This window comes from Mobula birostris, chromosome 8 (assembly GCF_030028105.1).
Source record: "Mobula birostris isolate sMobBir1 chromosome 8, sMobBir1.hap1, whole genome shotgun sequence".
Classification (NCBI taxonomy): Eukaryota; Metazoa; Chordata; class Chondrichthyes; order Myliobatiformes; family Myliobatidae; genus Mobula; species Mobula birostris.
In genome coordinates this window covers 114,853,400-114,879,774 of record NC_092377.1, presented here as the reverse complement: position 1 = coordinate 114,879,774, position 26,375 = coordinate 114,853,400, and the positions used below count along the sequence as shown (strand labels likewise).

The window sequence follows — 26,375 nt, the reverse complement described above, 5'->3', positions numbered from 1 at the left end:
ACCAGCTGCTGGTAATCTTGAGTAACAAAATGCTTCATTAGAACGCACGAAACGTCATCTGTTTGTTCCCCTCCATAGATGCTGACTGCCTTGCTGAGATGTATAAGAAGTTAACACTCTCACTTTCCCTTCCAACTGAGATCGAGCATATCCGCAGGCGCACACACGATTTCCCCGGTGAGTGCGGCACTGTTGGGCACATGCGCAGTTCAGCAGTGTAGTGGGGAAGGAGTTGGGTGTGACACCGAAGCCGCCATATTGGCAGTGAGACAGCAGCCGGGTAGCGGCGGTTCCCTGATTCCTGATAGAAAGTTCGGCTGGAGAGGGAAATGCTGCAAACATACGGCTACATGAGGGGTCGGGAGGAGTATGAGTACTCGGGGCCAACACAGCACCGCTTCTCGCCCTATACCTTCAACGGAGGGTGAGTATGGGCTAATTTAGAGTCGTAGGCCGCGGGGAGCGGGGAATCCCGTGGTCGGTTTGGGGTGGGAAGGGAGCTGCGGTGGGAGTCGGGTCGGGTTGGGTCAGTGGAGGAAATAATGGGGATCAGAATCCTGAATTCGATACCGGTATTTTTCCCCGCAGCTGGACAGTCTAGAGTTGTCCCGATGTAATGATAACTAGTTCAGAATAAAATACAAACTGAGATGTCTCCAGTTGACTGTCCCTTGCTGACTGTATAATTCGGGCTTTGGCCCCCTTGTCCTGGATGCAGTAATCGGTTTCCGTTTCACTCCTTTGAAACCATTCTGTGATAGCCCTCGTTTATCGAGGAGTGTTCCCGCAGTTGCTGATATGCTGTTGTTTTCCCCCCCATTAAGCTTGAATGTAAACTTTTTATTTAGATGTACTGAAAATGTTTATGAATTGATTCTGTTTCAGCATACGATCCTCAACCAAACTACTGTTAATCGGGGCAGCAGTTTATTTTGGGACAACTCTGAAAGAACAAAAACTAAATCGGGAAAATGGCCGGGATTCCTTTCGTTTATTTGGGACACTATGACGCTTAATTGGAGCAGGACACTTGCTGAAAAATTTCTAACTAGCATCAGTCACGTGGCCGTTAGACACTACACTGTACTTAGAGTAAACAGTTTTCTTTCCAATATTTTTATTAGTTTCTACGTAGAAGAATACAGAGTACAAGAAAGTATATATAGAAGGTCAAAAAAGATTTTTTAAGACTACCAATTACATTATGTCTATTCATAACAACAATCTCATTACCCTGTATTCATGTAAGTTAATCAAAAGTTATACTGAAATATACTAATTTATTACAAAAGAGAGTCTAACCTCTACCAAAACCAAAGCTGTTTATTAAGGAGAAAAAAAGGTAAAATACCTTCTCATATAAAAATTAATAATAGCTAACATCTGAATTTAAGCAACGAATTGAAGTTTTTGAAAATAATTCAGAAAAGGTCCCCACAATGTTTGAAAGTCTTGACGAGATTCAGAAATTGAACAACGAATCTTCTCGAAATCTAAGCATGACATAATGTCGCATAACCATTGAGCATGAGTAGGAGGAAAAACATCTTTCCATTTAAGCAAAAGCACCCTCCTAGCTATAAGAGAGCTAAAGGCCAAAATATGTAAATCAGATGTCTTCAGCTTGATATCTTGTCCTGCAACAATACCGAATAGGGTCGTCAGAGAATTAGGCTTAAAATTGACTTTGAAAAGTAAAGAGAAAGTTTGAAACACTTTCAATATTTTTCAAGACTCGGACAAGTCCAAAACATACGAATTAATGAAGCTTCTCCATTATTACATCTGTCACAGTAGGGAGATATATCCGAATAAAAACGAGAAAGTTTATCTTTAGTCATATGGATTCTGTGTACCACCTTAAATTCTATGAGGGAATGGCGAGCACATAGCGATGAAGTATTAACCAGTTTAAAAATTTCATTCCAAGTTTCCTCAGATACTGATGTTGGTAAATCTTGTTCCCAGAGATTCTTAATGTTGCCTAAAGGAACATTCCTTGACTCCAGTAACATACCATAAATATTAGATATTGAACCATTATGAAAAGGTGTCAAATTAAAAATTACGTCTATAGTAAATTCTTATCTGAGCTTATAAGAAATGTGCATAATTGAGACCTTAGAAAATCTCTGATTTGTAGATATCTAAAAAAGTGAGTTTAGGGTAAGCTATATTTAGCTGACAATTGCTGAAATGAAAAAAGATTTCCTCCAACAAACAGATCCCAAAAATAGAATAAATGGGACTTAAAAGGGAAAATCTTAATAAACCAGATTTTTTTCTAAATTGTATCCAGATCCTCAGAGTATGTTTAACTATTAAATTATCAGTTAGTTTACTTACAAATAAAGGAAGTGAGAATCCAAGAAGAGAAATAATAGAAAATTTATTAACAGTTAGCTTCTAAAGAAACCCATAATGGACAGTCTACACGATTAATATAATATAGCCAAAATGTAAGATATCGTATATTAACTGCCCAGTAATAAAACCTAAAATTAGTAAGGCTAAACCTCCAGACTTTTTAGATTTTTGAAGATGAACTTTATGTAAACAGGGACATTTATTTTTCATATTCTTGGAGGATAAAATAGATGCATGAGAGTCAAAAAAGTATTTGGGAATAAAGACAGGTAAAGCCTGAAAAAGATATATAAATTTAGGTAGAATATTCATTTTAATAGAATTAATTCGTCCAATCCACGCTATTGAAAGAGGTGACCAGTTTAATAATATCCTTTTTACATGGTTCAATAAAGTAAGAAAGTTTTCTTCTAGCAGGTGTTTGTAATTTTTAGTGACTGTTACCCCCAAGTAAGTAAATTGATTCTTACAATTTTGAAAGGGAGATTAGTATTAATTGATACCAAATTATTTAAAGGAAATAATTCATTCTTAACGTAGGTTCAATTTATATCCTGAAAACTGGCTAAAATGGGAGAGTAAAGAAAGTACACAAGGTAACGAGGTCTCAGCATTAGAGATAAAAAGCAATATATCATCAGTGTAAAGTGAGATTTTGTGGGTAATACAGCTCCTTAAAATACCACAGATTCATAGATTCTTGAAAAGCAATGGCAAGGGATTCTAAAACTAGATCAAAAAGCAAAGGACTCAACGGACAGCCTTGTCTAGTTCCACGGTGAAGTTTAAATGGTTTGGAGTTTTGAAAACTATTAAGAACCCGAGCAGAAGGAGATAGATAAGGTAACTTAATCCATTGAATAGAATTTGGTGCAAAATTAAATTTTTCTAAGGTTTTAAATAAATAATTCCATTCAACTCGGTTGAAGGCCTTCTCAGCATCTAAGGATATCACACATTCCGATATCTCCTGAGAAGGAGATTAAATAACATTTAATACACAGCATATATTAAAATGGGAATATTGGTTTTTAATAAATCCAGTCTGATCATCAGAAATAATAGAAGGTAAAATGTCTTCAATCCTACGAGCCAGAACTTTAGAAAGAATTTTAGTATCAACATTGAGTAATGAAATTTGCCTATATGAAGAACATTCAGTTGGGTCCTTATTCTGAGCAAGTTTCTTGTTCTTTCATTTTGCTGTTGTTCCATGTTATAAAGCTAGTCATGAACATGTTGTCTTCTACCAAAGTCATGGTCGGTGTTCTAATTGGGTTTTGAGTGAACATTTTGGATCTTCTGCAAATTGTATAGCCTCTAGTTTTTGGCATATTGGCTTTGATAAATTAAGGGATTGAGTTCAAGAGTCGGGATGTTATATTGAAGTTGTGTAAGATGCTGAATTTGAAGTACAGTGTGCAGTTCTGGTCACCTACTTACAGGAAAGATTCCATTAAGGTTGAAAGACCATAAGACAAAGGAGCAGAAGTAGGCCATTTGGCCCATCGAGTCTGCTCCGCCATTTTATCATGAGCTGATCCATTTTATCCTATTTAGTCCCACTGCCACGCCTTCTCACCATAACCTTTGATGCCCTGGCTACTCAGATACCTATCAATCTCTGCCTTAAATACGCCCAATGACTTGGCCTCCACTGCTGCCCGTGGCAACAAATTCCATAGATTCACCACCCTCTGACTAAAAAAATTTCTTCGCATTTCTGTTCTGAAAGGGCGCCCTTCAATCCTGAAGTCATGCCCTCTCGTACTAGACTCCCCCATCATGGGAAACAACTTTGCCACATCCACTCTGTCCATGCCTTTTAATATTCGAAATGTTTCTATGAGGTCTCCCCTCATTCTTCTAAACTCCAAGGAATACAGTCCAAGAGCGGACAAACGTTCCTCATATGTTAACCCTCTCATTCCCGGAATCATTCTCGTGAATCTTCTCTGTACCCTCTCCAACGTCAGCACATCCTTTCTTAAATACCAAAACTGCCCACAGTACTCCAAGTGAGGTATCACCAGCGCCTTATAGAGCCTCAACATCACATCCCTGCTCCTATACTCTATTCCTCTAGAAATGAATGCCAACATTGCATTTGCCTTCTTCACTACTGACTCAACCTGGAGGTTAACTTTAAGGGAATCCTGTACGAGGACTCCCAAGTCCCGTTGCATCTCAGAACTTTGAATTCTTTCCCCATTTAAATAATAATCTGCCTGTTTATTTTTTCTGCCAAAGTGCATAACCATACACTTTCCAACAATGTACTTCATTTACCACTTCTCTGCCCATTCTTCCAATCTATCCAAGTCTCTCTGCAGACTCTTCGTTTCCTCAGCCCTACCGGCCCCTCCACCTATCTTCGTATCGTCAGCAAACTTAGCCACAAAGCCATCTATTCCATAATCCAGATCGTTGATGTACAATGTAAAAAGAAGCGGCCCCAACACTGATCCCTGTGGAACACCACTGGTAACCGGCAGCCAACCAGAATAGGATCCCTTTATTCCCACTCTCTGTTTCCTGCCAATCAGCCAACGCTCTATCCACGTATGTAACTTTCCCGTAATTCCATGGGCTCTTACCTTGTTAAGTAGCCTCAAGTGTGGCACCTTGTCAAAGGCCTTCTGAAAATCCAAATACACAACATCCACTGCATCTCCCTTGTCTAGCCTACTGGTAATTTCCTCAAAAAATTGTAATAGGTTTGTCAGGCAGGATTTTTCTTTAAGGAATCCATGCTGAGTTCTGCCTATCCTGTCATATGCCTCCAGGTACTCTGTAACCTCATCCTTGACAATCGACTCCAACAACTTCCCAACCACCGACGTCAAGCTAACAGGTCTATAATTTCCTTTTTGCTTCCCTGCCCCCTTCTTAAATAGCGGAGTGACATTTGCAATCTTCCAGTCTTCCGGAACCATGCCAGGATCTATCGAATTTTGAAGGATCATTGCTAATGCCTCCGCAATCTCCACAGCTACGTCCTTCAGAACACGAGGGTGCATTCCATCTGGTCCAGGAGATTTATCTACCTTTAGCCTATTCAGCTTCCTGAGTACTTTCTCTGTCGTAATTGTGACTGCGCACACTTCTCTTCCCTGCCACCCTTGAGTGTCCAGTATCCTGCTGTCTTCCTCAGTGAAGACTGATGCAAAATACTTGTTCAGTTCCTCTGCCATCTCCTCATCTCCCATTACAATTTCTCCAGTATCATTTTCTATCGGCCCTATAGCTACTCTCACCTGTCTTTTACTCTTTATATACTTGAAAAAGCTTTTAGTATCCTCTTTGATATTATTTACTAGTTTCCTTTCATAGTTAATCTTTTCTCTCATAATGTTTTAAAAACTTCCCAATCCTCTGTTTTCCCACTAATTTTTGCTTCCTTGTATGCCCTCTCCTTTGCTTTAACTTTGGCTTTGATTTCTCTTGTCAACCACGGTTGCATCCTTTTTCCACTTGAAAATTTCTTCTTTTTTGGAATATACCTGTCTTGCACATTCCTCATTTTTCGCATAAACTCCAGCCACTGCTGCTCTGCCGTCTTTCCCGCCAGTGTCTCTTTCCAGTCAACTTTGGCCAGTTCCTCTCTCATGCCACTGTAATTTCCTTTACTCCACTGAAACACCGACACATCAGATTTCGGCTTCTCTTTTTCTAATTTCACAGTGAACATGTTATGATCACTGCCTCCTAAGGGTTCCTTCACCTCAATCTCTCCAATCACCTCCGGTTCATTACATAATACCCAATCCAGTACAGCTGATCCCCTAGTGGGCTCAACAACAAGCTGTTCTAAAAAGCCATCTCGCAGACATTCTACAAATTCTCTCTCTTGAGATCCAGTGCCGACCTGATTTTTCCAATCTACTCGCATGTTAAAATCTCCCACAAGTATCATAACACTGCCCTTCTGACAAGCCTTTTCTATTTCCAGTTGTAATTTGTAGTCAGAAAGAGTGCAGAGAAAAGTTACAAGTATGTTGGTGGGACTTGAGAATGTGAGTTATGGAGAAAAGTTGAATAAATTAGGACTTTATTCCTGAAGCATAGGGGAATGAGGGGAGGATCTTGTGTGTGAGCCTCCATTGGTCGGAGTTGACAATGGATATTGAATCCTAGCTGTCTAGGTATGCAAATCTGGACAGTACCATATGGAGAGCAAGCTGTTGCCCATGTAGTAAGCTCCCCCTCTCTACACATCTGATAAACGCTAAAGAATGGCAGGGACCGATTATATTTTGGTACCAGCAGCATCGCAGGAGTTGCCAGTCAGCAACAAATTCAATGTAGGACTACCTTGGGGACTCCTGCTTTGGATCTTTCCCTTAGGGTTTACTCCTGAAACCTTCCCTGTGAGTGGGTATAGCCAAAAGGCAATAGAGGTTTGAGATCAGAGTTTTCCTTGTAGATGAGCTGCCAAACATGGCTGACAAGCCCCATGTGCCCATCTTACAGTGATATACTAAATTATGAGAGGTATACATAGAGTAAATACATGCAGGCTTTTTCCTCCTCAGGGTGAGACCCGGTATGGGAAGTAACTGTTTTAGGGTGGCATGGTTATGTATTGGTTAGCACGACTCTTTACATTACAGGCGACACAGGTTCAATTCCCTCCGCTGCCTGTAAGGAGTTTGTCCTGTGACTGTATGGGCTTCCTCTGGACGCGGGCTCGGGCTTCCTCCCACAGTCCACGAATGTAGGATGAGTTGCCATTGAGTGTAGTTCACTTGTATCATGCAAGAGGGGTTTTAATAGTTACATGGATGAGATGGGTATTGATGGCTAAGTTCTGGCTTCAGGTAGATGGGACTAGGCAGAAGACTAGGTTGGCATGGACTAGATGGAATGAAGGACCTGTTTCTGCACTGTAATAAGTCCACATGCAATGATCAGATTTATTGGACTCAGTTCTACAATTTGTCTTTCTAGGTTTTGAGCTTATACGTGGGTAGCAGTTGAATAATATAACTGAAGCCAAGGACGCTGCAGGTGCTGGAATCTGGAGCAAAAGAAAATGTTGGAGGAATTGGGTGGGTCAGGAGGTGTCACCGGTGAGAAATGGGCAGTTGATGTTTAGGATCAAAATCCTCCGTTAGGCAGCTGTAAAGCTTTTGCCATTTTGTTCCTGTACCTTTAATATCAGTTCCAAAAAAATGTCATAGGACTTAAGCAACAGGAAGTCTTTGAAAAGCGAGGGAAAACTGAACTGAGAAGCATAGGGTGGAAGTACTGGTTTAATTATTACTACTCATTTTCTGGCCTGCAGCACACAAGTGGGCTGAACTGTGGGAGCAGGATTATTGCTGGCAGACTCCCAGTGCGGAGTTTTTCTGATTTTACTATTTTCATCATCTCACCTTGCACGTATAGTGGAGGGCAAGTGAGGGGCTGGGGATGAGAGATCTAGTGATGCAGTGGGAATGTCTTACTCCAAACTTCCCTTGTTTTCGTTCAACAACAGCTGGGGAGTCCTCAGTGCTTTCAAAACTTTGACAAGGATATTTTAAAAACTGCAAAGTAATTAAAAGTAAATTGGGTAGAAATACTTCAAAAATAAAAGCATAACTAAAATAACTTGCCTTCCCATTTGCGTGATCTCTATATCACTAAACTCTTCTTGAAACCAATAGTAGCAATGACACTGTGCTGGGTCTAATCAGCAGGAAAATATGCAAGTTTTTTTCTATTTTTAGTCCCTATCTTTCGTCCAAAAAAGAGGACCATTATTGTTGGCCTTCATGTAGAACCTGGTATATGCATGTAAATAGCTAAATATTGTTTGGTTCTTTGTGTGTTGCTGAAAAACTACTTTTATAACTGGTTACACATTGTTTAGTTTTTCACAGGGCAGTCTGTGGTACTCTAAATTAATGTAAGGTGCTAGTTATTCATTGAAGCAAATGAATGCTGCAGGTACTGTTTGCAGTGTGGGGATGTGGAAAAAAGCATTGACTTTAAAGAAGTAATGAACTTCAATAATTGTTTCTTTTCTTTCTGTTTGGAATGTTAATTTTGACATTTTCTTCCATCCACTCTTGTTTCATCATTAAAGAACTGTGCTGGCCTTAGCTGGGGAAGACTTTTCCATTGTTGCTTCAGATACACGACTGAGTGAGGGTTATTCCATTCACAGCCGAGACTCATCCAAGTGCTACAAATTGTAAGTCTAAAAATGTGCATGTCAACTAATATTTTGCGATGAATGTTATTTTGACTTTCTTTTTCAATGGCCTTGGAGTATTTTTGAAATTGTAAATGAGTTAATTTTCAACAGTTGTATTATCGTGTAGCTTATGCATTAACTGTTAAATGAAAGCTGTTGTAATGTGCCGGAGAGACAATGAAGCTAGTGGGTATAGAAGTGTTTTATTCAACAAAAACTAGCAGTAGGCATCATATTGAGACCCTTTTAGCGGCAGAGGCCACATTCCAGACACCCAAAATGGATGTTAATCAGTATTGTCTGATTTTCAATTAACATGCCCACAGTTCCAGGAAACTATTGCCCGGGGTTGCATTTTAAATTTAATCTACAACCCACTTTCAGGTCTAAAGATTGGTTGCTGACATTAATATTTGCTATATACCCTAATTCCAGAATAAATAACTTGGCTGGTGAAAGGCAGTAAATAACCTAATGTTGCAGGTTCGGCCATCTTCATATTCCATGGGGGGTCTTGGGTATGATGTTGGGTATTTTGCTTTGACCTTTTGCACTAGATTAAGATTTCTTTCAGGGACTCCGCTCTGGGCCATTATAAACACAAATGATTCTGCAGATGCTGGAAATCCAGATGTACGCACTTAAAATGCTGGAGGAACTCAGCAGGTGAGGCATCAGGCAGCATCTATGGAGAGGGATGAATAAACAAGTCGACATTTCAGGCCAAGATCCTTTCATCAGACTTGATGAAAGGTCCTAGTCCAAAACCTTAACTGTTTATACTTCTCCAGGGATGCTACTTGACCTGCTGAGTTCCTCCAGCATTTTGTGTGTTCTGTTCTTGTCATTATGCTGTTCAAAGTAAAGACTAGATCTTACCTTCATAGTCCGAGCTGCGTCACCACGTTTTAAATTACCTGCTTCTCTCCTTGGACCTCTGCAGTTATCTTTGTGTGCAAAGGTTCCTCACTGAGCAATTTCTCCTTTCCTTTATGTCACCATTAACTGTAGACTGCCTATAATCTAATGAATGTCTATTAAGGTGGTAAACATAATGCAAAGTGTGCTCCTACAGTGATCTAATCTCTCTTGATTAAGTACTTTGATTATTTAATTGCATTAGTATGGTATTACCTTTGCTGACCCTTTTTAATAATTTATGATTAGGACAGACCAAACTGTGATTGGATGCACTGGATTCCATGGAGACTGTCTTACGCTGACAAAAATCATTGATGCAAGATTAAAGGTATCGACAGTCTTGTAAAGTGAAAATATTGCTTATTCATAAATGCCAGGCTGCCTTTGGAATTGAGGTTGGGAGTGGGAAATCATCATAGCATAATTTAACCTATGTACCTTTTGGTGTAAAGTGAATTAGAAACACAGAAAACCTACAGCACAATACAGGTGCTTCGACCTACAAAGCTGTGCCGAACATATCCTTACCTTAGAAATTACCTAGGGTTGTCCATAGCCCTCTATTTTTCTAAGCTCCATGTACCTATCCAGGAGTCTCTTAAAAGACCCTATTGCATCCGCCTTCACCTCCGTTGCCGGCAGCCATGCACTCACTGCCCTCCGCGTAATAAATTGAGACGATAGTTTATAAATCATCATCATTTTGTGGCCTGTGGAGTGGGAGATCGCAGCAAGGGTTGGAGTTCCTTGTGGAGTTTGCTAGTTTTAAGAAGTGAGTGGAACCTCCCTAGACTTCTCTGCAGAGCGGGAGATAGCTTGGGTTATTAGTGACTAGGCAAGTGCCAGTAAAAAGAACTGAGGTGTAAGCAGAGCAGCCATTGTGTGAGTGGGTTCAGGGTAAGAGTGGGAGGCTTTGGCTGAAAAGGCTTGGTAAGAATAGGTGGGGGCTCTAATAAGTTTCAAGTAAATATTTTTTTCCTTTGTTTTACTACATAGTGCATTGCGAATGCATCCACGGCCAGTGGTATGTTCTTTATGTGTGATGCAGGAGCTCTGAGAGATCTGTCTCCTTTATAGCAACATCTGAACAAAGTGCATCCAGTTACAGGGAGGTAGTCACCCCTGAGCAGCTGGGTGACTGTCAGAAATAGGCAGCCATTGCAGAGTACCCTTGTGGCCATTGGACTGGGTCACTGACACTGAGTCTTGCTGGGTGGCTCAGAAGGGATGGGGGAAAGAGGAGTGCAGTAGTGTCCGTGGATTTCATAGTTAAGGAGCAGACAGGAGATTCTGTGGACATGAAAGTGACACCCATATGTTATGTTGCCTCCCAGGTGCCAGGGTCAGGGATGTCTCGGATTGGGTAGACAGGATTTTGCTCTACGGGGAGAGTGAATAGTTGGAAGTTGTACATATTGGTATCAATGACAGAGGTAGAAAAAGTAGACACAGGTAGTATGAAGTCCTGAAGAGAGAATATAGGGAGTTGGGTAGAAAGCTGAAAAGCAGGACCTCTAGGATGGTAGTCTCTGGATTGCTCCCCATGTCCCATGCTGGTGAGGGTAAGAATATGAAGATTTGGCAGGTGAATGTGTGCCTAAGGAATTGGTGCATGGGGCAGTTTCAGATTTCTGGATCATTAGGATCTCCTCTGGAGAATGTCTGACAAAGAATGGATTACACCTGAACTTGAGGGGCACTAATATCCTTGGGCAGGTTTGCTAGAGCTGCTGAGGAGGGTTAAACTAAGGCTGAGGATGGGCAGTTGGTATACAAATAGATGCAGTGTGTAGTGAGACTGAGAAAGGACAGACAGATGACAGGGCAACATTCCAGAGAGGGACATGAGCTGTAGTTTAACGGGACAAAATTGAAAAGAGTAAGAAATACAGGACTGATGATATATTTGAATGTGCAAAGTATGTGGAATATGGTAGATCTTGTAGCACAGTTAGAGCTTGGCAGGTTTTTGGGCATCACTGAGTTATGGCTGAAAGGAGATTATAGTTGGGAGCTTAACACCAAGGACACACATTATATTGAAATGCCAGGTAGCTAGGCAGAAGGGGTGGGGTGGTTGTGTTGGTAGAAAATGAAATTAAATCATTAAAAATGGGTAGCATAGAATCAAAAAATGTAGTATCTTTGTGGGTAGAATTAAGAAACTATAATGGTAAAAATACCATGAAGTTGTAAAGAGACTTCTGAATAGTATCCAGGATGTGAGGTACAAATTACAATGTGAGATTTTTTTTAAAAAGCATGTAAAAAGGACAATGTTACAATAGTAATAAAGGATTTCAAATGCAGGTAGATTGGAGAAAATCAGATTGGTGCTGGATCCCAAGAGAGGGAATTTGTAGAATGCCTGAGATGCTTTTTTTTTAAAGAGTGGCCCACTATGGGAACGGCAATTCTAGATTGCATGTTGTGCAATGAACTAGATTTGATTGGGGAGCTTAAGGTAAAGGAACTCTTGGGAAGCAGTGGTCATAATTCATCCTGCAGTTTGAGAGGAAGAAGCTAAAGGCAGATATATCAGAATTACAGTGGAATAAAGGGGATTTCAGGCCAGCAGGTGGTGTAGTATCATCGGCACTGGACTTCGAAGGGGATGGTCCTGAGTTCGAATCTGGCTAGTTTCCAAACTGGGCAACGGCAGTACCTCCACGAAAGGAAAGCCGGGCAATATAGTTACGTATCTTGCCACAAAAATCCTGTGGACAACTACACTATCTATAAGGTTGCCCTGAGTTGACAATGACTCAACAGCACTCAACAACAACAGCATAGGGAATTACAGAAGCATGAGAGAGGGCAAGAGACCATCAGATATAGGAGCAGAATTAGGTAATTTGGCCCATCGAGTCTGCTCTGCCATTTCATCATGGCTGATCCAATTTTCCTCTCAGTCCCAATAACCTACCTTCTCCCTGTATCCCTTCATGCCCTGACCAATCAAGAATTTATCAACCTCTGTTTTAAATGTACATAAAGAATTGGCCCCCACAGCAGCTGAGGCAAAGAGTTCCACAGGTTCACCATTCTGGCTAGAAATTCCTCTTCATCTCCATTGTAAACGGACGCCTCTCTATTCTGAGACTGTCACCTCTGGTCTTAGGCTCCCCCACCATAGGAAACATCCTCTCCACATCCACTCTATCAAGCCCTTTCACCGTTTGATAGGTTTTAATGAGTTCACCTCCCATTTTTCTGAATTCTCGTGAATACAGGCCCAGGGCCATCAAATGCTCTTCATATGACAAGCCATTCAGTCCTGGAGTCATTTTTGTGAACCTCCTTTGAAACTTCTCCAGTTTTAGCTCATCCTTCCTAAGATAAGGGGCACAACAACTGCTCACAATACTCCAAGTGAGGCCTCACCAGTGCTTCATAAAGTCTCAACATTATTCTTGATTTTATATTCTAGTCCTCTTGAAATGAGTAGTAACATTGCATTTGACTTCCTCACCACATACTTGTAGCCCCCTGGCAAGCCTCAGGGTCGCTCTACTGGCTGTCATCTAGAGAAACAGCCCTCGGCCCCGCCAGACTGAGTAATTAAGTTTGTGTGGATGCTGTGTGATGTACCCCACCCCACCAAATAACAGACAATACACCATATATGATTAAATGAATTACAGTTTATAGATATTACTGGAACTATATAATTAATAGAGATAAAATATAAAAGGAAAAGGCACCACACTTATCAAAGTTCAATCTCTTCATGCACAAACAGTTGGAGCTCTAGTAACAATCCTCCCTTCACCATTCGATCCCCTCTGACCACCTCGACCTGCCGCCTGGGACCAACCACGGTGGTCGACCGGATGCTCCATACGAGTCTGTCTCCGTCTCCACTTCTCTCGCTGAAGACCCTGGAACTCGGACTCCTGCTCGGGGTCTGACCCCGTTAGCCAGCTCACAGCACCTTGTCCATTCTCTCCCTGTCCATCTGCCCCAAAACCCGCGCATCACAATAACTTACAGACACACTAGAAAGAATAACATCTATCCCAATTGGTTCGTTCATTCATTATCAATAACATAATCCAAACAAGCTGCTAGCGGGAGAACTTTCTCAGCAGTTAACATAACAAAGAAGCCATTTTAATTAGCCTACACAGTAACATAAAAGAAGAAACCCCTTACATACTCAACCTGCAAATTAACCTTTAGAGAATCCTGTGCAAGGACTCCCAAGTCCCTTTATACCTCAGTTTTTTTGTATTTTTTCTCTATTTAGAAAACAGCCAGCCTTTTTATTTCTTCTACCAAAGAGCATGACCATACACTTCCTGACACTCTATTCCATCTGCCACTTCTTTGCTCATTCTCCTAATCTGAGTCCTTCTGTAGCCTCCCTATTTCCTCAAAACTATCTGCCCCTCCACTTACCTTCATATCCTCTGCAAACTTTGGATTCCGTCATCCAAATCATTGGCATATAACGCAAGAAGAATGGGGATCACCACTAGTCACTGGCAGCCAACCAGAAAAGGCTCCCTTTATTCTCACTCTTTCCTCCTGCCACTACTTTATCCATGCTAGAATCTTTCCTGTAATACCATGGGCTCATAGCTTGTTAAGCAGCCTTGTGTGGCATCTTGTCAAAGGCCTTCTAAAAATCCAAGTACACAACATCAACCAATTCTCCTTTGACTATCCAGCTTCTTGTTTCTTCAAAGAATTCCAACAGATTTGTCAGGCAAGGTTTTCTCTTGAGGAAACCATGCTGACCATGGCCTATTTTGTCACGTGCCTCCCAAGTATCCTGAAACATCATCCCTAATTATCAACAACATCTCCCCAACCAATGAGGCTTATGGTTTCCTTTCTTCTGCCTCTCTCCCTTTTTGGAGAGTGGAGTGACATTTGCAGTTTTCCTGTCTTCCAGAATCTAGTGATTCTTGAAAGATTACTAATGCCTCCACAAATACAGAACCCTGGGGTGTAGACCATCTGGTCCAGGTGACTTCTCTAGCTTCAGACTTCTCAGTTTCCCTGGAACCTTCCTCTCTACTTATGGTACCTTCGCACACTTCATGAATCTGACACCTGGAACTTTCACCAAAAAGTCTGAAGAAATTTTTGGTATCCTCTTTAATCTTATTGGCTAGCTTAAGGTTTGTGTTCCATCTTTACCACCTTTATGACTTTTTTAGTTGCCTTCTGTTAGTTTTTAAAAGCTTCTGAATCTTCTCACTTCCCGCTAATCTTTGCTCTATTAAATGCCCTCTCTTTGGCTTTTATATTGGCTTTGATTTCTCTCGTTAGCTACGGTGGTGTCATCTTTCCAGTAGAATACTTCATCCTCTCTGGAATGTATATATCCTATGCGTTCTGAATTGCTTTCAGAAATTCCAGCCACTGCTGCTCTGCCGTCATCCCGGCCCGTGTTCTTTTCCGATCAGTTCTGGTCAACTCCACTCTCATGTCTCTGTAATTTCCTTTACTCCACTGTAATACTGATGCATCTGACTTTAGCTTCTCCTTCTCACTCAGGGTGGATTAGATCATATTACAGTCACATCCCCGTAAGGGTTCTTTTACCTGAAGCTCTCTAGTCAATTCCAGTTCATTGCACAACTCCTAATTCAGAATAGCTGATAACCTAATGGGCTCCACCACGAGCTGCTCTAAAAAGCCATTACATGGGCACTCTGTAAATTCCCCCTTTTGGCATCTAGCTCCAACCTGATTTTCATGATCTACCTGTATATTGAAATTCCCCATGACTATTGTAATATTGCCCTTTTAGCATGCATTTTCTATCTCTCGTAATTTGTAGGCCACATCCTTGCTACTGTTTGTTGGTTTGTATGCATCAGGGTCTTTTTATCCTTGCAGTTCCTTAACTCTACCCATAATTCTACACTTTCTGACCCTATGTCATGTCTTTCTAATGATCTGATTTCATTTTTTACCAACTAAGCAATGCCACTTCCTCTGTCTTCCTGCCTGTCCTTTCAATACAATGTATTTCCTTGGACATTAAGCTTCCAGCTATAGTCTTCTTTCAGCCATGATACAGTGATACCGACAACATCATACCTGCCAGTCTGCAACTGTGCTACAAGTTCATCTTCCTTGTTCCATCTACTACGCGTATTCAAATATAGCACCTTCAGATTGGAGGGTGACAGTAGCAAGGGTGATGGTAGAACAGCAATGGTTGGAGTTTCTGGGGGCAATTCAGAAGGCGCAGGAAAGATGGATCTCAAAGAAAGAGAATTCTAAAGGGAGGGTGAAGCAACTGTGGCTGGTGAGAAGAGAAGGAGTGCATAAAAGCAAAAGAGGGCATATAGTATAGCAAAAATTAGTGGGAAGGTAGGGGATTAGGTAGCCTTTAAAACCAACAGAAGACAACTAAGGAGAAAAATGAAATATGAAGGTAAGCTAGCTAATAATATAAAATAGCATATAAAAGTCTTTCATATATATAAAGAAGTGAAAGTGAACATTATGATGCTGGAGTAATGGGAGACAATTAAATGGAGGATGAATGTAATAAGTATTTTGCATCAGTCTTCCTTCACTGTGGAAGATGCTAGCAGTTTGCCAGAAATTTGAGAGTTTCAGGGTACAGAAGTGAACGTAATTGCTGTTAGTAGTTGCGATAGGTCTACAGCAGAAGCAATCTCACTGGATCCACTCAGCCTTGGATCACCTGGATAATAGTAATACCATGTCAGGCTCTTGTTTATTGATTGCAGCTGAGCATTCAACATAATCATATGCTCAGTTCCAATCACAAGCTCCAAAACTTGTCTCTGTACCTCCCTCTGCAACTGGATCCTTCAGTAACTCATCAAGTGTCCACAGTCTGTGCGGGTTAGAAAACCATCTCGCCGACAAAAGGGCAACAATAATACCAGTGCCCCAGAAGAGCAGGATGAGCCACTCAACAACACCATTCCCACAGTCCTGATTGATAAGCTACAGAACCTGGGCCTCTATACCTCCTTCTGCAATTGGTCCTCGACTTCCTAACTGGAAGACCACTATCGGTGCGGATTGGTGATAACATCTCCTCCCTGATGATCATCATTGGCACGTCTCTAAGATGTGTGCTTAACCGACTGCTCTACTCTCTACATCCACAACTGTGGTGCTAGGCACAGCTCAAACGCCATCTATAAATTTGCCAATCCCACAAATACTGTTGACAGAATTTCAGATAGTGATGAGGGGGTGTACAGGAGCAAGATAGATCAGCTGATTGAATAGTGTCACAGCATCAATCTTGCACTCAATGTCACAAAGACTAGGAAATTGATTGAAGTCAAAGGAGCACACAAGTTCTCATTGAGGGATCAGCAGTGGAAAGGGTGAGCAGGTTCCAGTTCCTGTCTGTCAGCATCTTTGAAGATCTATCCTGGGCCCATCATATTGATGCAATTACAAAGACAGCAACTATATTTCATTAGGGAGTTTGGGGAAAGTTGGTGTGTCACTAAAGACACTCAAAAATTTATACAGATGTACTATGGAGAGCATTCTAACTGGTTGCATTACTGTCTGGTATGGCGGGGCCACTGTACAGAATCAGAAAAAGCTGCAGAACATTATAAACTTAGCTTCATCATGGGCACAAGGAGTGATACTTCAAAAGGTGGCATCCATTGTTAAGGACCCCCATCACCCAGGGTAGGACTTTCAGAAATAAATTCTTTCCCTTGACCATCAGATTTATGATGGAAGATGTTGGAGTTGATTGTTAACCATGTGGTTTTGGGATGCTTGGAGGCACATGATAAAATAGGTCATAGTAAACATGGTTTTCTTAGGGGAAAATCTTGCCTGATAAATCTGTTGGAATTCTTTGAAGAACTGCAGACGAAGGAGAATTGGTGGATGCTGTGTACTTGGATTTTCACCTTGGCCTTTGACAAGGTGCTACACATGAGACTTTTAAACAAGATAAAAGCTCATGGTATTACATTAAATATACTAGTATGGATAGAGCATTGGCTGAATGGCAGGAGGCAAGGAGTGAGAATAAAGGGATCCTTTTTTGATTGGCTACCAGCAACTAGTGATGTTCTACAGAGGTCTGTGATGGGACCGCTTTTTACATTGTATGTCAGCAACTTGGATGAGGGAATTGATGGCTTTGTAGTCAATTTTGTGGACAATGTGAAGATAGGTAGAGGGGTAGGTACTGTTGAGGAAGTAGAGAGGCTGCAGAGGACTTAGATTGATTAGCAGAATGACCAAAAAGGTGGCAGGTGGAATACAGTGTCAGGAAGTGTATGGTCATGCACTTTTGTAGAACGAATAAAAGCATAGACTATTTTCTAAACTGAGAAAATTCAAAAATCTGAGGTGCAGAGGGATTTGTGAGTCCTCATGCTGGATTCCCTAAAGGTTAATTTCGTAGTTGAATTGCTGGTGTGGAAGGCAAATACGATGTTAGCATTCATTTCAAAAGGACTAACATGCGAAGGCATAGTTTTAAGGTGCTTGGAAGTGGGTACAGAGGAGATGTCGGGTAAGTTTTTTTACACAGAAAGTGGTGAGTGTGTGGAATGGGCTGCCGGTGATGGTGTTAGAGGCGGATACAATAGGGTCTTTTAAGAGACTCCTGGGTAGGTACATGGAGCTAGAAAAATAGAGGGCTATGGGTAACTCTTGGTTATTTCTGAAGTAAGTACATGTTCGGCAGAGTATTGTGGGTTGAAGGGCCTGTATTGTGCTGTAGGTTTTCTATATTTCTATGACTAGGATATAAAAGCAAGGATGAAATGCCGAGGTTGTATAATGCACTGGTGAGGCCTCGCTTGGAGTATTTTGAGCAGTTTTGGGCCCCTTGGTCAAGATGGGATGTGCTGACATGCGAGAGAGTTCAGAGGAGGTTCATAAGAATAATTCCAGGAGTGAAAGTTATCATATGAGCAGCGATTGAAGGCTCTTGGCTGGTACCTGCTGGAAGTTAGACAAATGAGGTGTGGTCTCATTTGAACATACTGATTGTTGAAAGGCCACGATAGTGTTTGTGAAGAGGATGTTTCTTTTAGTGGGGGAGTCTAGAACCAGAGGGCACGACCTCAAAATAGAGCGACATTCATTTAGTATAGAGATGAGGGATTTCTTTAGCCAGAGGGTAGTGAATCTGGAATTTGTGGAGGCCAGATCATTGAGTGTATTTAAGGTGGAAGTTGATAGGTTCCTGATTAGTCAGGACGTGAAGGGATATGGGGAGAAGTTGGGAGAATGGGCTTGAGAGGGAATTTGATCAGGCATGATGAAATGGTGGAGCAGACTGGGTGAGCTAAATGGACCATATCTCCTCCTGTGTCTTGTGGTCTTAAGCAATGTACTACTGCAAAACAACAAATTTCCCGAAATATGTGGAAGATCTGATAATGATTCTCTTACTAAGGGGAAGGTGCTTGGGAAGCTGAAAGGTCTGAAGGTAAATACATCACCTGGGCCAGATGATCTGCACACCAGGGTTCTGAAAGAGGTAGCTGAGGAGATTGTGGAGCATTAGTAATGATCTTTCAAGAATACTAGGCTCTGCAATAGTTCCAGGGGACTAGAAAGATGCAAATGTCACTCCACTGTTTAAGAACAGGAGGAGGCAGGGGAAAAAAAAGCAAATTATAAGTCAGTTTGTCTGGTTTCAGTGGTTGGTTAGAGTCTATTATTAAGGAAGAGGCTTCTGGGTACTTGAAGGCATAGCCCAAAATCAGCATAAGGGGAAACCTTGCCTGACAAATCTGTTGGAATTCTTTGAGGAAATACTAGGCAGTCAGTGGATATTGTTCACCTAGATTTTCAGAAGGCTTTTGACAAGGTGACATGAGGCTGAATAAGAGCTCATGGTATTACAGGAAAAATACTAGCTTGGGTGGGAGATTGGCTGACTTGGCAAGAGCAAAGAGTGGAAATAAAGGATGCCTTTTCTGGTTGGCTGCCAGTGATTAGTGGTGTTCCACAAGGGTCAGTGTTGGGACCTTTTCACATGTCACAGATTTGGATGACAGATTAATGGCTTTGTGGCTAAGTTTGCAGATGATATGAAGATAGGTGGGGGGGCAAGTAGTGTTGAGGAAGCAAGGAGTCTGCAGAAGGGTTTAGATTAGCAGAACGGGCAAAGAAATTTAGTGTAGGGGAATATATGGTCATGCACTCTGGTAGAAGAAATAAAAGCATATACTGTTTTCTAAACGGGGAGAAAATTCAAAAATCAGAAGTGCAAAGTGACTTGAGTGTCCTCATGCAGGATTCCCTAAAGGTTAATTTGCAGGTTACCAAAGTTCAAAGCAAATGTATCGCAGTATGTACGTCACCATATACAACCCTGAGATTCATATTCTGGCAAGCATACTCAAAGAATCCATAATGGAATAATAACCATAACAGAATCAATGAAAGGCCACACCAACCTGGACATTCACCTGGTGTGTTAAAGACAACAAACTCTGCCGATACTAAAGAGGAAATTGTAATACATAAGTGATGCTTATCGAGAACATGCAATGAAGAGTCCTGAAAGTGAGTCCATTGTCTGTGGGAACATTTCAATGATGAGACAATTGAAATTAAGTGGTTTTTCCTTTTGGTTTAATAGCCATGACGGTTGACGGGTTATAACTGTTCCTGAACCTGGTAGTGTGAGTCCTGTGGCTCCCGTACCACCTTCCTGATGGCAGCAGTGAGAAGTGAACATGTCTCTGGCAGCTAACCAGAAAAGGATCCTTTTATCATCCCACTTGCTGCCTCCTACCAATCAGCCAAGGCTCTAACCATAATTTTCCTGTAATACCATGAAATCTTAACTTGGTAAGCAGCCTCCTGAGAAGGCACCTTGCCTTCTGAAAGTCCAAGTATATAACTGCATCCCCTTTATCTGTCCTACTTGTAATCTCCTCAAAGATTTCCAACAGGTTCATCAGGCAGGATTTTTTCTCAAGGAAATCATGCTGACTTTGTCCTATTTTGTCCTGTGTCATCAAGTACTCCATTGCCTCATCCTTAACAATTGACTCCAACATCGTCCCAACCACTGAGGTCAGACTAAATGGTCTATAATTTCCCTTCTGCTACCTTCCTCCTTAAAGAACGGAGTGAAATTTGCAATTTTCTAGTCCTCTTGCACCAGACCAGTGTCCAGTGTCTGAGTCCAGAGTTATGGGGAGAAGGGGGTTAAGAGGGATGATAAATCAACCATGATGGAATAGTGGGGCGGTCTCGATGGCTTGAATGACCTACTTCTGCTCCTGTGTCTTGAGGTCTTATTTTAGCCACTCATTTATAGTGTCAAATGTTGTTTTATTGGGTATAGCATATTCAGTTGCACAGTAAATTTGCTTTATTCTGTTAATTTACTATATTTTAGTCCAGGTCTCTGAAATGTATACTCAATGGAGAAGAGTCCTTCAAACACCTTGTCCTATTGGCCACTTGGGTTATAGTCATAGTCATATTTTATTGATCCCGGGGGAAATTGGTTTATCAATTTAGTAGTACTGTGAGATTGTCACTCTTTGAAACTGGTTTATTTGTTGTGATTGGAAACTTATTCCATAAAATTGTGCTTTGGACAAGAGACTATTCTGTTTTAGTTACTGTTTGTGTTCTTGATGTTTCAGATGTACAAACATTCGAATAATAAGACTATGACGAGTGGAGCAATAGCAGCAATGCTTTCCACCATTCTGTACTCTCGACGGTTTTTCCCCTACTATGTTTACAATATCATTGGAGGCCTTGATGAAGAAGGTAAGCCTCTAACAGCAACTGTATTATACCCTCTGTTTACTTCCTAGTCATCTGTGCATTTCAAGTGGTACCATGGTGCCTGATCTATAACAGTTTGTATTCTAGCCATGCCTTCAGTTTCTTGGGTCCCTAGTTACTTATTCTCTTCCTTGCTTAAGACATTTCTAAAAATTTTGTAACCAATTATTTGATCACCTACTCTAATATTTCCTTGGTAAGTGAAAATACAGCTGACTGCATACTCTTAAAAGTAAAATGAGCAACTGCTGGAAGCACTCAACAGGTCAGTCAGCATCAGTGGAAAGAGAAACTTAATATTTCAGCTCTGCTTTTCATGTGAACTAGGGAGGAGAGAATACAAGTTAGTTTTTGGTAGCAGAGAATATGGAGGAGGGATGGGTAGAACTGCCAAGTACAGCTCAATCTATAGCATTGGGTTTGATAGAACAGTGCTTGCCCTCATTAGCAATAATGGTCATTCGACAGATAGAGGAGATAGAGGCTTGTCAAATGGTGAGAGACTGAATGTGGTCAAGACAAAAGAGATGGTCTCCACTTCAGGAAGGTCTTTGTTGTACACACAATAGACAATCTAATCTGGACCCACGACACCAACACACTGGTCGGGAAATCGAGCAGTTTCTACACTTTAAGGAGACTGAGGAGTTCTAAGGCTCCCCATTCCCATTCCTATGAGGGCACCATCGAGAGCATCCTGTTTGGTTGCACCATTATATATAGAGTCAGGTGACAATAAACTTGAACAAATGGACTGTGTCTGATAAGGTGAGACTAGATGACAGAATGTGGCATTTAAGGAGTGGTTAAGTTCAGTTTAACTTGTTTTGTCTGTCACAAATGTTTAATGGTGAGGCTGTGGGATATTCTCAGTAGGTTAGATTACTGAGAGAGTAAAGGAGAGAGAGAGAGGGGAAAAACAATAAAATGGACACTTGCAGAAATGGCCAATTCTGATGCAGACAGAAAGATAAGTGACCTAAAGTTGGAGAAGTTGGTGTTGAGTCCATTGGGTTCCTATGGATATCCAAGCTGGGATAGAGGATTTCTCAGGCTTGCATTAGGTCTCATTGTAATAGTACAGGAGGCTACAGGCAAAGATGAGAGTGGGATGGTGTCTTATCATTACCTTTTTCCCACCAATGTCCAGATTTCATAAGTGAATATGACTGCAGGTGATGTATCTGTGTTAAATCCTGGAACACTTGGTTTTAGTTTATGTACTGTAGGATTAAACCATTTATTGAGATTGCTGGCATTTTGGCAACATTGAAGGTCTAAAGACAAGATTGGAAGTAGGAGAACAAGCTGGAATTGCAGTGTCTGAAATGTGAAAAGATGGTGGACTGTTTCTTTTATAAACTCACTGGGTCATGGAGACAGGCTCTGTGGCCCAACTGGTCCATGCTTGCCAAAATGTCCATCTGAGCCAGTCCCATTTGCCCATAATACAGTAGCAAGAAAGTTTGAATCCTTTGCGGTTACCTGGTTTTCTGCATTAATTACTCCTAAAATAAGGTCTGATCTTCATCTGTGTCACAATAATAGACAAACATAATGTGCCTACACACAAACAATTGTACTACTTCTCGTCAATAGTGAGTATACCATTTAAACAAACAGTCTAGGTCCAAAAGAGCATGTGAACCTCTGGGGTAATGCCGTGTACAAAAGCTATTTGGAGTCAGGTGATCTAATCAATGAGATTGAGTCCTGCCCTATATATTTAAAAGAAAAGACACAAAGTCAGGTTACTGACAGAGCCTGTTCTTCTCAAGAAGGATCTGTTTATGTGCACCATTCCTAGATCAAAACAACTTTCAGAGGACTATAGAAGAAGTATTGTAGAGATGTATGAAGCTGGAACAGGCTGCAAAAGCATTTGTAAAGACCTGAGTGTTCATCAGTCCACAGTAAGATAAATTGTCTACAAATGGAGGAAATTCAGTACTGTTGCTACTCTCCCTAGGAGTGGGCATCCTGCACCAAGGGCACAATGTGCAATGCTGAAGGAGGTGAAAAGGACCTGCAGAAATCTCTAGAACTTGCTGAAGTCTCTGTTCATGTGTCCACAAATGAAAGACACTGAACAAGAATGGTGTTCATGGAAGGACACCATGGGGGAAACCACTGCTCTCCAAAAAAGAAGATTGCTGCACGTCTCAAATTTGCAAAAGACTACCTTGATGTTCCACAGTACTTCTGGGACAATGTTCTGTGGACAAATGAGACAAAAGTTGAACTTTTTAGCCAAAGTGCATACCGTTGTGTTTGGAGGGAAAAGGCACTACACACTAATACTAAAACCTCATCCCAACTGTGAAGCATGGTGAAAGGAGCCTCATGGTTTGGGGCCACTGTGCTCCTTCACAGCCTGGGCAGCTTGCATTCATAGAGGGAACAATGAACTCAATTATGTCAAGAGATTTTACCAGAGAATGTCATGGTAGTGGTCCGTCACCTGAAGCTTAGTAGAAGTTGTATGATGCAACAAGACAATGATCTGAAACAAGCGTTAAGTCAACAATAGAATGGTTTAAAAAGAAGAAAATTTGTTTTGGAATGGCCATGTCAAAGTCCAGACCTTACAATTTGAGATGTTGTGGCATGACCTGAAGAGGGCTGTTCATGCAAGGTATCCCAGAAATATTGATGGACTGAAGCAGTTGTGTATGGAGGAATGATCAAAAGTTTGTTGTACAAATCTGATCAGCAGCTTCAGGAAATCCTTGGTGGAGGTTATTGCTGCTGAAGGAGGTTCTGTTGTTCCTTGTGCCTTATGGCGCATCAGGTTGCACTCTTTGCCATATCCTTAGCATTTGTCTTTTTTTAAATAAGGCTTGAGTTGTTAGCTCAATGCTCAACCAAGCATAGATGGGAAGCATACAAGGAGGTGGCTGGATTCGAACCCGGGACCATTTACCTTGAAGTCTGCTGCTGATGTTTCTACTTCACTGGTGGCTAAAGGACGTTCTACCAGTTATTAATTGCAAGTGCTCACATACTTTTTTCCAGCCTGGACTGTGAATGATTAAACAATGTGTTCAATAAAGACATGAAAAGTACAATTGTTTGTGTGTTATTAGTGTAGCCAGATTGTGTTTATCTATTATTGTGGTTTGATGTTAATCTCAGATACATTTTCTGAGTAATGCAGAAAATCAGGTAATTGAATATGGTTCACAAACTGTACTGAGTCTTTGAATATCCTATCCACGTACCTGTCTAAATGTCTTCAGATTCAGATAATGTTGTACTGTTGGGTTTTTTTTTGTGTGCATTAAGCTGAGGACTTGTCCCCTCATAAGCATTCATCAGACACTAAACCTGTATAAGATTAATTGGATAAGCATTTCATTGGCGGGCTTGGAAGATATGGTGTGCACTACAGTAGTGAGTACATCTTTTGAGTGTTTTAGAATACTTTGGGGGCCCTGTTGACCCCATGATTGTATCAGAATGTGTTAGGAAGCCACCAATTTGACCAAATATAAAATGACTTGTCAGTGCTGTAGGAAAGTAAATAAAGAAGTTGATTAATATAGATGTTTATCATATTTTGCATTATTTAAATGTAGGGAAAGGTGCAGTGTACAGCTTTGATCCTGTGGGATCCTATCAGCGAGATGCTTACAAAGCTGGAGGCTCAGCCAGTGCCATGCTGCAACCGCTTCTGGATAACCAGGTAATACCTTTTTAACCTCAATTAGCTGTCATTAACGACTTTCACCAAGAATAGTGTGAGGGTATGTCTGGGGTGTTTGAGCCAGGTCCTGCTATCAGGTGTGGAGTCATGGTTATCAGAATTGTAATTTAGCAATCTATACTGAAAGGACTTTCCCAAATAAGTATTTTTTTCCTTTTGAATTGTAACTACTGGTGAATTTTATACTACTGGTGAAACCGGATGAGGTAGGCACTAACTAACTTTCTTCATTTTCTTTTCCAGATTGGGTTTAAGAATATGGAGTCAGTAGAACATCTCCCCCTCACCCTGGAAAAAGCAACACAGCTAGTTAAAGATGTTTTCATCTCTGCAGCTGAGAGAGATGTTTATACTGGTGACTGTCTAAAGATATGTTTTATTACGAAAGACGGAATCAGAGAGGAGTTGCTGCCTCTTCGGAAAGATTAACACCGAAAGCTTTTGCTGTTCAGAATACTATTACTGCTGATTTTAGTCATTTTTGTTCCTTGCCATTAATGCTTCTGAGTAAACTGGCACCAGCTGTTCCTTTTGTATGTATTGATTATATTATGACATAAAATGTTACCCTGTAAACTTTTAATGCAGTTTTTCCAATCTTTCTCAGAAACAAATTTCAAAGGCTGGTAATTATGAAAGCACTTTAGCCACAGATGGGTTTGAATTTTCCTGCAGAAATTTACCTTATTTTGCCTGTATTTTTCCAAGTTCCTGATCTCTTTTATTGAAGAAATTATGAAATCATCCTTGTAAGATCATTGTTGGACTCAAAAGAATTAAATGGGGTGTACAGAAACTGGTGGGAAATTCATTGCCACAGAATGGTTGGGGCAAATAATCTGGTTTCTGGTATGTTAAGTAAGAGCATTGATCCCTTCCTAAACTAGTCCTATTTAAGACACTGCTGGTGGTGAGTCAAACTGCCTGTGTCATTGATGATTGAGTCCGACGTTGTCCATGATGTTAGGTTATCTTAGCAAAATGCAGCAGTTATGTGGGTATTGCCTACTAAAAGGGTGCTGATGGTGGTATCTGCTCCTTCTATTTCCCTTTTCCGATTTCCTTCCAAGGGACAATACCTTTGTGTTTTCCTTTGCAAGGTTTGGGGTCCTGTCTAAAAACTGAATGGCATAAAAATCATATGAAGTTTCTTGCATCTCAAGTGATTTTTTTTGTATTAATGTGAAACTCGGACATGGAATTATTATACTTTGAAGAAAAGGTTGCACTCTTTGGAGAATTAGGGTTTAGGTGGGTGAAAACTGTCATGATGGACAATTTCTATAAATTTGCCCTTATTGTTTTAAGATCTGTGCATCAATCTCAAAGTAGGCTTTTATGGGCAGTGAGCCACTTTTGGAACCATTACAGACCACCTGGTTGAGGGTGTTCCCAAGGTACTGTCGGTAGAGATTGCTATGGTGACATATTGTAATGTGTGACTTA

General features: G+C 41.0%; 1 protein-coding gene across 1 annotated transcript; it reads left to right on the top strand.

The window, feature by feature from the left end:
* The first annotated feature begins 232 nt into the window (after nucleotides 1-232).
* Nucleotides 233-25,512, top strand: psmb1 (proteasome 20S subunit beta 1). The gene is made up of 6 exons (XM_072265978.1): nucleotides 233-424; nucleotides 8,441-8,548; nucleotides 9,719-9,800; nucleotides 21,076-21,205; nucleotides 24,802-24,908; nucleotides 25,173-25,512. The coding sequence occupies exons 1-6, from the start codon at nucleotides 330-332 to the stop codon at nucleotides 25,356-25,358; spliced, it is 708 nt and encodes a 235-aa protein (XP_072122079.1). The 5' UTR covers nucleotides 233-329; the 3' UTR covers nucleotides 25,359-25,512.
* Nucleotides 25,513-26,375: the final 863 nt, after the last annotated feature.

What these genes read in the sequence shown, in the direction of transcription:
- psmb1 (XM_072265978.1), top strand. Translation starts at nt 330, where the DNA reads ATGCTGCAAACATACGGCTACATGAGGGGTCGGGAGGAGTATGAGTAC. An exon ending in CCCTATACCTTCAACGGAGG is followed by an intron (nt 425 to 8,440) that starts GTGAGTATGGGC and finishes TCATCATTAAAG; the next exon opens with AACTGTGCTGGCCTTAGCTG. An exon ending in AACCGCTTCTGGATAACCAG is followed by an intron (nt 24,909 to 25,172) that starts GTAATACCTTTT and finishes TTTCTTTTCCAG; the next exon opens with ATTGGGTTTAAGAATATGGA.